Source organism: Trichechus manatus, unplaced genomic scaffold (assembly GCF_000243295.1).
Source record: "Trichechus manatus latirostris isolate Lorelei unplaced genomic scaffold, TriManLat1.0 scaffold00155, whole genome shotgun sequence".
Classification (NCBI taxonomy): domain Eukaryota; kingdom Metazoa; phylum Chordata; class Mammalia; order Sirenia; family Trichechidae; genus Trichechus; species Trichechus manatus.
Window position 1 is genome coordinate 1,593,666 of NW_004444091.1, and position 10,755 is coordinate 1,604,420.

The following is a 10,755-nucleotide window of genomic DNA, read 5'->3' on the forward strand; positions in this document are numbered from 1 at the left end:
TGGGATTGCTGGATTGTATGGTATTTCTATTTCTAGCTTTCTAAGGAAGCGCTCTATCATTTTCCAAAATGGTTGTATCATTATCTCATTTTTTTATTGTGATAAAATACATATAACATAAAATTTGCCATTTTAACTGTTTTTAAGTGTGCAACCTGCATACACTTTTCCATATTTGATTTATCTTTCTTCATGGTGGCATTGTATTCCATTGGAAAAATACACCATAAAAATTTACTTAATCATCTCTCCATTGAGAGGAAGTTCAGCTGTTTTTAGTTTTTAATTACGCATACGTTGCTTTCTTGGTCTATTGAACTATTTCTGCAGATAAAATTCTCTGGAGTGGCATTACTGGGTTACAGGGTAGGTCCATCTTTATGGCTCCTGGTAAGTGCTGCCACATTCCCCCTACAGAAGGCTGAGCCCATTCACTATGTCCCCAGCAATGCATAAGGAGGCCTGATCCCTTCTGGCATTACCAGCTTTTGATTTATTACTCCCCATCCACCCCCACAACACACACACACTTTTTGCAATAGCATAAAGTCATGTAAGGTTAAAAATAAATAATAAATGAACAAATAAATAATATTTTGCTAGATTAGCTGATGTCTAGTTCAAGTCTACCCAGAGGCACCTGAGCAGAAAGGCCTGGAGATCTACTTCTGAAAAAGCAGCCATTGAAAACACTATGGAGCACAGTTGTGCTGTGACACACATGAGGTCAGCAGCAGTTGGGATCGACTTGATGGCAATTGAAAAAAAAAGTGGTATCTCACTGAGGTTTTCATTTATTTTTCTTTAATTACTAGTAAGGATAATATTTTCTAATGTGTTTGCTAGTTTACTAGTGGTATTTCTTTAGGTGTTAATCATCTCTGTGAGTATCACCTTGTAAACTTGTACTGATTCTTTAAAAATTTTGTACAGCGTCAGTTGGCCATCTTCATCATGTGTATTTTCTCCATTCCACTGAATTCCTTTTCATGTTAGTTTTATTCCATCTTACTCTTCACAAGTCTTTATCTGATATAGCTCAACCCATCTGCTGTGCCCCAGTCGTTGAGAACGTGAAGGGGGAAGAAGCAGGTGGTTGTTTCTACAGGGTGGCTGAACTCCTCTCACCCCTCCTCCCACGTTCTCTTTTGCTTAGCCGAGGACTGCCCGGCCCTGTCTCACTGTCTGACGTCAGTCTGTTCTCACCCAGGTCTGCCACGTGAACCTGGAGGGGCAGCCATTCTACTCCAAGAAGGACAAGCCCCTGTGCAAGAAGCACGCGCACGCCATCAACGTGTAGGGCCGGGGCGTCTGGTGCCAAACAAGGCCTGGGAGCTGCTCCTGCTGCTGGCAAGAAAGGATTCCTGGAGGCTGATGTTTCTTTGGGGGGAAAGGGGGAAGGCAGGAAGTGATTGAGCCCTTTTGAAGTATAATTTTAGTCCTTTCTTCTGTACACAGATCGTGTATTTGCATAGTTCAGACTAGAAGCCAAATGAAGATTCTAAACCAAGCTAGTAATTAATCCAAGACTAGAATTGTACTTCAAATGCTTAGGACAGAATTCTAAGAACTCAAAAGTGAAAAACAAAACACTAACTTTCCCAAAGCAATACAATACTCCAAGGTCACCAGGGTAGCAACAGAGCTCAGACCATCAGCGAACCGAAGGTACGGAGAATCTGAAGCATCTGTGAGTCCTTTAGAGCTCCTCTGACAAACAGGAGAAGTGCCAAACCTTGCTCACTGCAGGGTATTTTTAGAGCCAGAGCTCAGACCGATTGGGCTTTTCTCACCAAAAAAGGAAGTGTTACTCCATTACTAGCATCATGGAGGTACCTCTCCGAGTTGGCCTTTAGGCCTTCAAGTGAACAGACTTGCAATGTTCTATATGGAGCCTGGACATCCGAAGGGAATTTAGAACCTGAAGACTGCGAACTGCTGTCTTCTGGGAGACAGGGTGATTGGAAGGGCTGTGAAAGGGCTCTGGCTTACATTGCAGACAGCCGCGAAAGGACAGGCCCTTCAGCTGCCCTTCTGACAGTTTGAAACATACAATGTCCTCACAAGGCTTAGCTCTTTTTTTTTTTTTTTTTTACATGTACAATTCAGTGACGTTGATTACATTCTTCAAGTTGTGCAACCATTCTCACCCTCCTTTTCTCAGTTGTTCCTCCCCCATTAACATAAACTCACTGCCCCCTAAGGTTCCTACTAACCTTTCAAGTTACTGTCGTCCATTCGATTCCATATAGGTAGATCTTAAAAGCGCATAATGCTCAAGGCAGACATTCTTTACTAATTAAGATAAACGGTTGTTTGGTTTTAAGATGACTTTAGGGGATATTTTTAGTTTCAAGGTTTAAAGATTACTTTAGGGCAACAGTTTTGGGAGTTCATCCAGCCTCCATTGCTCCAGAAAGTCTGGATTCCATGAGAATTTGAAATCCTGTTCTGCATTTTCCCCCTTTTGATCAGGATTCTGCTATAGAATTTTTAATCAAAATGTTCAGTAACGGTAGGCTTAGCTCCTTTTTGAATTGTAATGGGAAAGTGGGATTGGGTTTTTCCTGTTTTGCTTTGTAGTGTGTGAGAGAAGGAGATTTTAAAAAGACTCTGGGTTGTGCTTGGCCTTGGCTTTTGCTTTAAGAGGTTCATTAGCATGAGTGTCTAGTTCTGTGCATGGATTTCATCCCCCATCTTGAGACTGCTGACTTAGGAAGTCTTCCTCAGCTCGTCCCCCTCCTCCGTCCCCCAACAGACTGTCCTGTGGAAAAGGAGAGACACTGTGTGAAACAGAAGGCAGAGGGGGCTGAGAACAGGCCCGCACACTGGGTGGGGAAGAGGGCCTTACTTCCTACCAGCTTCGGTAAGGATGGGTGGGCTGGCAGGAACCCCTCCCACCTCAGCTTTGCAGCCTTCTCCTGGGTTCCTTTAAATGCAGCATACCCATTATGTACAATTGTGTTGACTGCTGGAAGGAAAAGATGAACTGATATATACTCATTTGCTATTTTTGGCCAATATATTGAAAATGGATGAGCTGAGTTGATCTAACAGGTGTTTAAGTATTATAGAAGTAGACTTGGATCTTTAAACTTCTTTACAATATTAGTGATAATTTCTGAATTAGGTAAGCATTTTAAAGCTGTTTGATGACAGAGAGAAGCTTAATTTCTGAGGTTGGAAATGGCATCATTCCTTTCCTTTTTAGGAGGCACTATTATTAAGCTCATTGAAAATGGCATTGAAGCAGGCAGTATGAATGGATGTTTCTCACTTGAGCACAATACTTTGGCATTAGTCCAACTCACTGCTACTCTCTCCTCGCTCCTGTTTTGGATTTTCTCTTTGCACGTTTGAAATGTTGTCTGGGAATACGTTAGAATTCTTTTTCTTCCGAGGATTGAGGCCTCCAAGAGACTGCCAGAAGTAGACCGTGTCGACTTCTCCCTCAGCTAGCTGAGTTCCTAGCAGAAGACCCGTGTTGTATCCAAGGGTGAAATCACCATCCTCCCTCAGGAAGCATAGAGAGGGACTCGACGTGTTCTTATCATAGGGCCCTTCTCTACCTTTGGTGCAGTGAGAAGGTGAATACAAAGGACCAGGCAGAGTAAAACTTGCTGCGAATGCCTGGAGATTTTTCAGGAGTTGCAAACAAGTACTTTGGATCATTCTGTTATTTTTGGAAAGTTCAAATATACAGAAACAAGGAGGCTGCTGACTAGACAGAAAGGCTCTGAACAGGTATTCTCAAAAAAAAAAAAATAAATAAAAACCAACTATAAATTATCAGGGACTGATCTCAAATAAAGAAAATACAGTTCTTTAGAGCTAAGTTTGCAAAATCTCTTTTTAAATGTTTACACACACACACACACACACACACACACACACGCACGCACACACACACACAAAAGATCATAAATGAAAAGTGAAATATCTCAAAGGAGAACTTCACTATAGTCATTGACTAAAATCAGTTTTTCTACATCTCAGAGATAGTATAGATTCTGGGGGACTCTTTTATTTAACAAAACACAAAACAAAAAACATTTTAAAGATAGCAAGAAAAGGAGGTAGTTTTGGGTGTGATTCACTAGTCAGAAGTCTTGTCTAGTATTGGGATGAAGGTTGTATCTGTTTCAAGTTAATGTTATCAATGTCCTACTACACCACTTTACTAGTTCATGGTGAGGAGTAGCTTTGGATCTACAATTCTCGTTTCCCCACTGTTGACATTTATTTAACATTTATAAACATTAACTTTTTGCAACTGAGTGACTTGTGTCTGCAGTGTTTGTGTTAGGAATCTAGCTTTTATAATGTTAACTTTTCAACCCAGGTACTCTTGCTTTGGGATACTTTCTCTTTTTTTAAGATTTTAGAAAATGGAATGTAGTGTGTTAGAGGTGTGTACAAAAATATCTTGCATGTTTTGGGGTTTGTTTTATTTTTTGGCCCATGTGACTCGTACTTTTTAGCAAAATAAAACCAAAAACAGAATGTTCAAATAGATTTTTCTGTGCAAAGTTTTTTCAAGTGACATCACAAGTAGGTTACTTTTACATGGCCATAAATAAAAGTTTGAGACAAACCAAAATGTCCTATCTAGAAGAAACACAACTCACTTGCTCCCATGGCTGTGTGCTCAACCGCAGTTAAATCACCTTGTTAAACAGACAAGGATAAGTGAATAATCCAAATGTTTTGCGTACAAGATAAATTACCAGGTAAATAGTAAACTGAAGATCAAATCTTGCCTTGTATTTTTGGAAAGGTTTACTTATTTAGATACACGGTGATCAAAGGAGCCATGGTGGCACAGTGCTTAAGTGCTTGACTGCTGACAAAAAGGTTTGCAGAACCCACCTGCCACTCAGTGGGAGAAAGATGTGGCCATCTGCTTCCATAAAGATTACAGCCTTGGAAACCCTATGGGGCAGTTCTCCTCTGTCCTACATGTAGGGTCACTATGAGTCAAATTGACTCGACTGCAATGCGTTTATGGTGATCAAATATTTCAGATTATTTTCATTCCACTCTAAATGGCTTCATTTCTAGAAAAGTTGCTGTATTTTCTCCCATATCTTTATTCCCCCAAGCCCTCACCCCCTCCACCCCCAGTTTTTCAACAGACTTTATTTTCTAGACCCGTTTTAGGCGTATGGAATAATTGTGTAGAAAGTACAGAGTTCCCATATGCCCTCCTCCTCCCTGCACAACTGTTTACCTATTATTAACTCTTGCATTCCTGTGGTACATTCATTACAATTGATGAACTGATATTGATACATTATTATTAAATAAAGTCCACAGTTTACAGTAGGATTGCCTCTTTGTGTCGTACAGACCTATGGGTTTTGACAAATGCATAATGTCGTGCTCCCACCATTACAGTATCATACAGAACAGTTTCATCGCGCTATTCATCCTGTATTTTTTAGTTTTAAAAAAGTTCAGAGAAAAATGTCATTGCATTAAAACAATTTGTTTTTAAATAAGAAAGATCCTTCTGGGGGATACTATGCTGTAAAAATGGTGTGGAGACAGCGTCTGACCTCCTCTGACTTGACAAGGGGAAAGAGAATCAAGATCAACAGCCCAAGGCTGATTCCTGTGAGGCAGAGGGCGGATATGCCTCCTCTCTCCGCCATCTTTACCAATTCTGATACCAACCGTCCCTCCCCCGGCACTCTCTACTTCTCTGCTGGGTTCAATAATTCATTGCAATGGCCACATAGAACCCAGACAATACTCACAATTTTGAAGTTTATTAGGGAAATAACAGGTTACAATACAGGTTCAGGAACGCTCAGGATACAGTTCTTCCATCAGGACAGCCTCTTCCCAGGCATGCTCTCAGGCATGCCTCTCTCTGGCGCTCAGCCTCTGCCCTGCTCGGGCAAGTGTTACAAAGCTCTTTTAGCCCTGCCAATAAGTGCCCAGAGGCACCCCACTCTGCCAGTAAGCCTTGGCCCAAAGGCACTCAGCCTTCTCTCTCTGTGGGCCAGGAAGCCCACTGTGCTGTCTCCTGCGAGTCTTTCCTGCCACTGTTTCTCTGCCACCGCTTCTCGCTGTCTTCCATGTTACAGTTCTCACTCTCTCTCTGTCTCCGGCTTTCAGGAGCTCCTCAGTGCAGGGATCTGGGGTCCAAAGGACACACTCCACTCTTGGCTCTCCTTCCTTAGTGGTAGTGGGATCCTCCCTTTCTTGCCTCTGGGATGGCTCATTTCAAGCCCAGTGGGATGGAAAAGCTGACCAATCCCCTTGGTGGGCCACAATTACTCTGTTTGTACAGTCCCACCCAATCACTTAGGTGGGAGTTACAAGACCATGGAGAGAAAGGCCTCACAAAAGCATTCCATCACACTGCATCTGCTTAACAAAACCAATGTGTTCTTTTTCAAGGCCTTAGGTTCCCAGTAAGAAGCACTGGTGGTAGAGTGGTTAAGTGCTCATCTGCTGACCGAAGGTCAGCGGTTCTAACCCACCAGCCACTGCACAGGGGAAAGATGTGGCAGTCTGTTTCCATCAAGATTACAGCCTTGGAAACCTGACTACCCTTGGCAATTCTACTCTGTCCTATAGGGTGGCTGTGAGAATCTACTTGACAGCAACGGGAAGTTTCCAGACAATACTCAAAAAAAAGGAAAACTTTCATAACATATTTGCTTTTTAAGCACTTGAATCAAATTTTGAAAGGGCTGTCCAATTATAGGAGCCCTGGTGGCGCAGCAGTTAAGAGCTCAGCTGCTAACCAAAAGGTCAGCAGTTTGAATCCCCATCCACCCCTTGGAAACCTATAGAACAGTTCTACTCTCTCCTATAGGGTTGCTATGAATTGGAATCAACTCGATGGAAGGAATCTAAGAGATTATCCAGGCATTTTCCTGGGAACTGAGGGCCAGGAAGGGGAAGTAGCTTCTCCAGCGTACACAGCCAGCTTGGAGGCAGCCAGGTGCCATGGAATAAACATGGACTTTGACACGATAAGACCAGGGTTTAAATTGAAGCTCTGCCACCTGCATGATACTGGGAGAGTCTCTCTAAGCCTGTTTATCTACCTGAAAATGAGGTACTGATACCCGCCTCACACAGTATTTTGAGAACCAAATGGAATAACTTTTGGAAGAAAATTGTAATACAAATGTCAGTTATTATTATCACCAGTAGAATGGGGTCAGAACCCAAGGCCCTCAACTCTTCTTAACTGTTTCAACTTACCAGTCCAGAAAAAAAATAAATGGGAAAATGAGCAGCAAGAGTATTACATAAATAGCCCAGAAATATAAATCTATGAATCAGAATTATATATAATTAACTTGTACCAAACTGTGTGCCCTCTTCACTGAAGACTTATGGATAGAAACCTTATGAATAGCAGCGGAACATCGTCTGATATAGTGCCGGAAGATGAGCCCCTCAGGTTGGAAGGCACTCAAAATACAACTGGGGAAAAGCTGCCTTCTCAAACTAGAGTTGACCTTAATGATGTGCATGGAGTCAAGCTTTCTGGATCTTCATTTGCTGATGTGGCATGACTCAAAATGAGAAGAAACAGCTGCAAACATCCATTAATAATTGGAACATGGAATGTACGAAGTATGAATCTAGGAAAATTGGAAATCATCAAAAATGAAATGGAACACATAATCGATATCCTAGGCACTAGTGAGCTGAAATGGACTGGCATTGGCCATTCTGAATCAGATGATCATATGGTCTACTATGCTGGGAATGACAAATTGAAGAGGAATGGCATCGTGATCATCAAAAAGAACATTTCAAGATCTATCCTGAAGTATAACGCTATCAGTGATAGGATAATACCTATACACCTACAAGGAAGACCACTTAATACAACTATTATTCAAATTTATGCACCAACCACTAAGGCCAAACATGAAGAAATTGAACATTTTTACCAACTTCTGCAGTCTGAAATTGATCGAACAGCAATCAGGATGCATTGATAACTACTGGTGATTGGAATGCAAAAGTTGGAAACAAAGGATTGGTAGTTGGAAAATATGGCCCTGGTGACAGAAATGATGCCAGAGATTACATGATAGAATTTTGCAAGACCAACGACTTCTTCATTGCAAACACCTTTTTGCAAAAACAAATGGGGACTGTACATGTAGACCTCGTCGGATGGAAGACAGGAATCAAATCAACTACATCTGTGGAAAGAGACAATGGAAAAGCTCAATATCATCAGTCAGAACAAGGCCAGGGGCCAACTGTGGAACAGACCATCAATTGCTCATAGGCAAGTTCAAGTTGAAGTGTAAGAAAATTAGAACAAGTCCAAGAGAGCCAAAGTACAACTTTGAGTATATCCCACCTGAATTTAGAGACCATCTCAAGAATAGATTTGACACACTGAACACTAATGACTGAAGACCAGACCAGTTGTGGAATGATAACAAGGATATCATATAAGAAGAAAGCAAGAGGTCATTAAAAAGACAGGAAAGAAAGAAACGACCAAAACACATGTCAGAAGAGACTCTGAAACTTGCTCTTGAACATGCAGTAGCTAAAGCGACTGAAGAAATGATGAAGTAAAAGAGCTGAACAGAAAATTTCAAAGGGCGGCTGGAGAGGACAAAGAAAAGTATTAAAATGAAATGTGCAAAGACCTGGAGTTAGAAAGGCAAAAGGGAAGAACATGCTCAGCATTTCTCAAGCTGAAAGAACTGAAGAAAAAATTCAAATCTAGAGTTGCAATAGTGAAGGATTCTATCAGCAAAATACTGAACAAGGCAAGAAGCATCAAAAGAAGATGGAAGGAATAAACAGAGTCCCTGTACCAAAAAGAACTGGTTGACGTTCAACCATTTTAGGAGGTAGCATATGATCAAGAACCGATGGTACTGAAGGAAGAAGACCAAGCCGCACTGAAGACACTGGAGAAAAACAAGGCTCTAGGAATTGACGGAATACCAGTTGAGATGTTTCAACAAACGGATGCAGTGCTAGAAGTGCTCACTTGTCTATGCCAAGAAACTTCTAAGACAGTAACCTGGCCAACCAACTGGAAGAGATCCATATTTATGCCCGTTCCAAAGAAAGGTGATCCAACCGAATGGGGAAATTATCGAACAATATAATTAATATCACACACTAGTAAAATTTTACTGAAGCACATTCAAAAGGAGTTGCAGCAGTACATCAACAGGGAGCTGCCAGAAATTCAAGCTGGATTCAGAAGAAGACGTGGAACCAGGGATATCACTGCTGATGTCACATGGATCCTGGCTGAAAGCAGAGAATACCAGAAAGTGTTTACCGGTGTTTTATTGACTATGCAAAGGTGTTCGACTATGTGGAGCATAACAAATTATGGATATCATTACCAAGAATGAGAATTCCAGAACAGTTAATTGTGCTCATGAGGAACCTGTACACAGATCAAGAAGCAGTTGTTCAAACAGAACAAGGGGATACTGCGCGGTTTAAAGTCAGGAAAGGTGTGCGTCAAGGTTGTATCCTTTCACCAACCTTATTCTATCTGTATGTTGAGCAAATATAATCTGAGAAGCTGGACTATATGAAGAACAGAAGAACGCGACATCAGGATTGGGGAAAAACTCATTACAATCTGAGATATGCAGATGACACAACTTTCCTTGTTGAAAGTGAAGAGGACTTGAAGCAGTTACTGATGACAATCAAAGACTACAGCCTTCACTATGGATTACACCTCAACATAAAGAAAATAAAAATCCTTACAATTGGACTAATAAGCAACATCACGATAAACAGAGGAAAGACTGAAGTTGTCATCAAGGGCTTCATTTTACTTGGATACACAATCAACACCCATGGAAGCGGCAATCAAGAAATCAAACAACTCACTGCATTGGGCAAATCTGCTGCAAAAGACCTCTTTAAAGTGTTGAAAGCAAAGATGTCACTTTAAGGACTAAGGTGCACCTGACCCAAGCCATGGTGTTTTCAATCGCCTCATATGCACGTGAAAGCTGGACAGTAAATAAGGAAGACCGAAGAAGAATCGACGCCTTTGAATTATGGAGTTGGTGAAGAATATTGAATATACCATGGATTGCCAAAGGAAAGAACAAATCTGTCTTGGAAGAAGTACAGCCAGAATGCTCCTTACAAGTGAGGATGGTGAGACTTTGTCTCACATACTTTGGACATGTTATCAGGAAGGATCAGTCCCTGGAGAAGAACATCATGCTTAGTAGAGTCAGCAGAAATGAGGAAGACTCTCAAAGAGATGGATTGACACAGTGGCTGCCAACAATGGGCTCAAGCATAACAACAATTATGAGGATGGCACAGGACTGGGAAGTGTTTCGTTCTGTTGTACACAGGGTCACTATGAGTAGGAACTGACTGGATGACACCTAACAACAACAACAATTTGTAGTATTTCTGTTACAGCAACACTAAGAAACTAAGACACCTAGTAATAAACAGTTGACTGTAAGTAAAGATACAGGACCTTTTTTCTCATATTTGTATCATTTTTTAATAATTTATTTTTGTTATTGTTCAGAATATGCACAGCAGAACACACACCAATTCAACAATTTCCACATACACAATTCAGTGACATAGATTACATTCTTAGAACTGTGCAACCATTCTCACCCCCCTTTTCTGACTTGTTCCTTTCTCATTAACATAAACTCACTACCCCCTAAGTTTCCTATCTAATCTTTCCAGTTGCTGTTGTCTATTTGATCCCATGTAGATGGATCCTTTTATATATATATATAT

The 10,755-nt window shown here is 41.1% G+C and overlaps 1 protein-coding gene across 3 annotated transcripts in view; it reads left to right on the forward strand.

Annotated features, from left to right (window-relative positions):
* LDB3 (LIM domain binding 3) overlaps nucleotides 1–1,300 on the forward strand; it is a 67,933-nt gene extending 66,633 nt beyond the window's left edge. For all 3 annotated transcript variants that reach the window (XM_004386074.3, XM_004386073.1, XM_004386075.2), the window contains exon 13: nucleotides 1,211–1,300. In XM_004386074.3, coding sequence (XP_004386131.1) covers nucleotides 1,211–1,300 — 90 coding nt within the window. The remainder of the gene's footprint in view (nucleotides 1–1,210) is intronic.
* The last annotated feature ends 9,455 nt before the right edge of the window (nucleotides 1,301–10,755 follow it).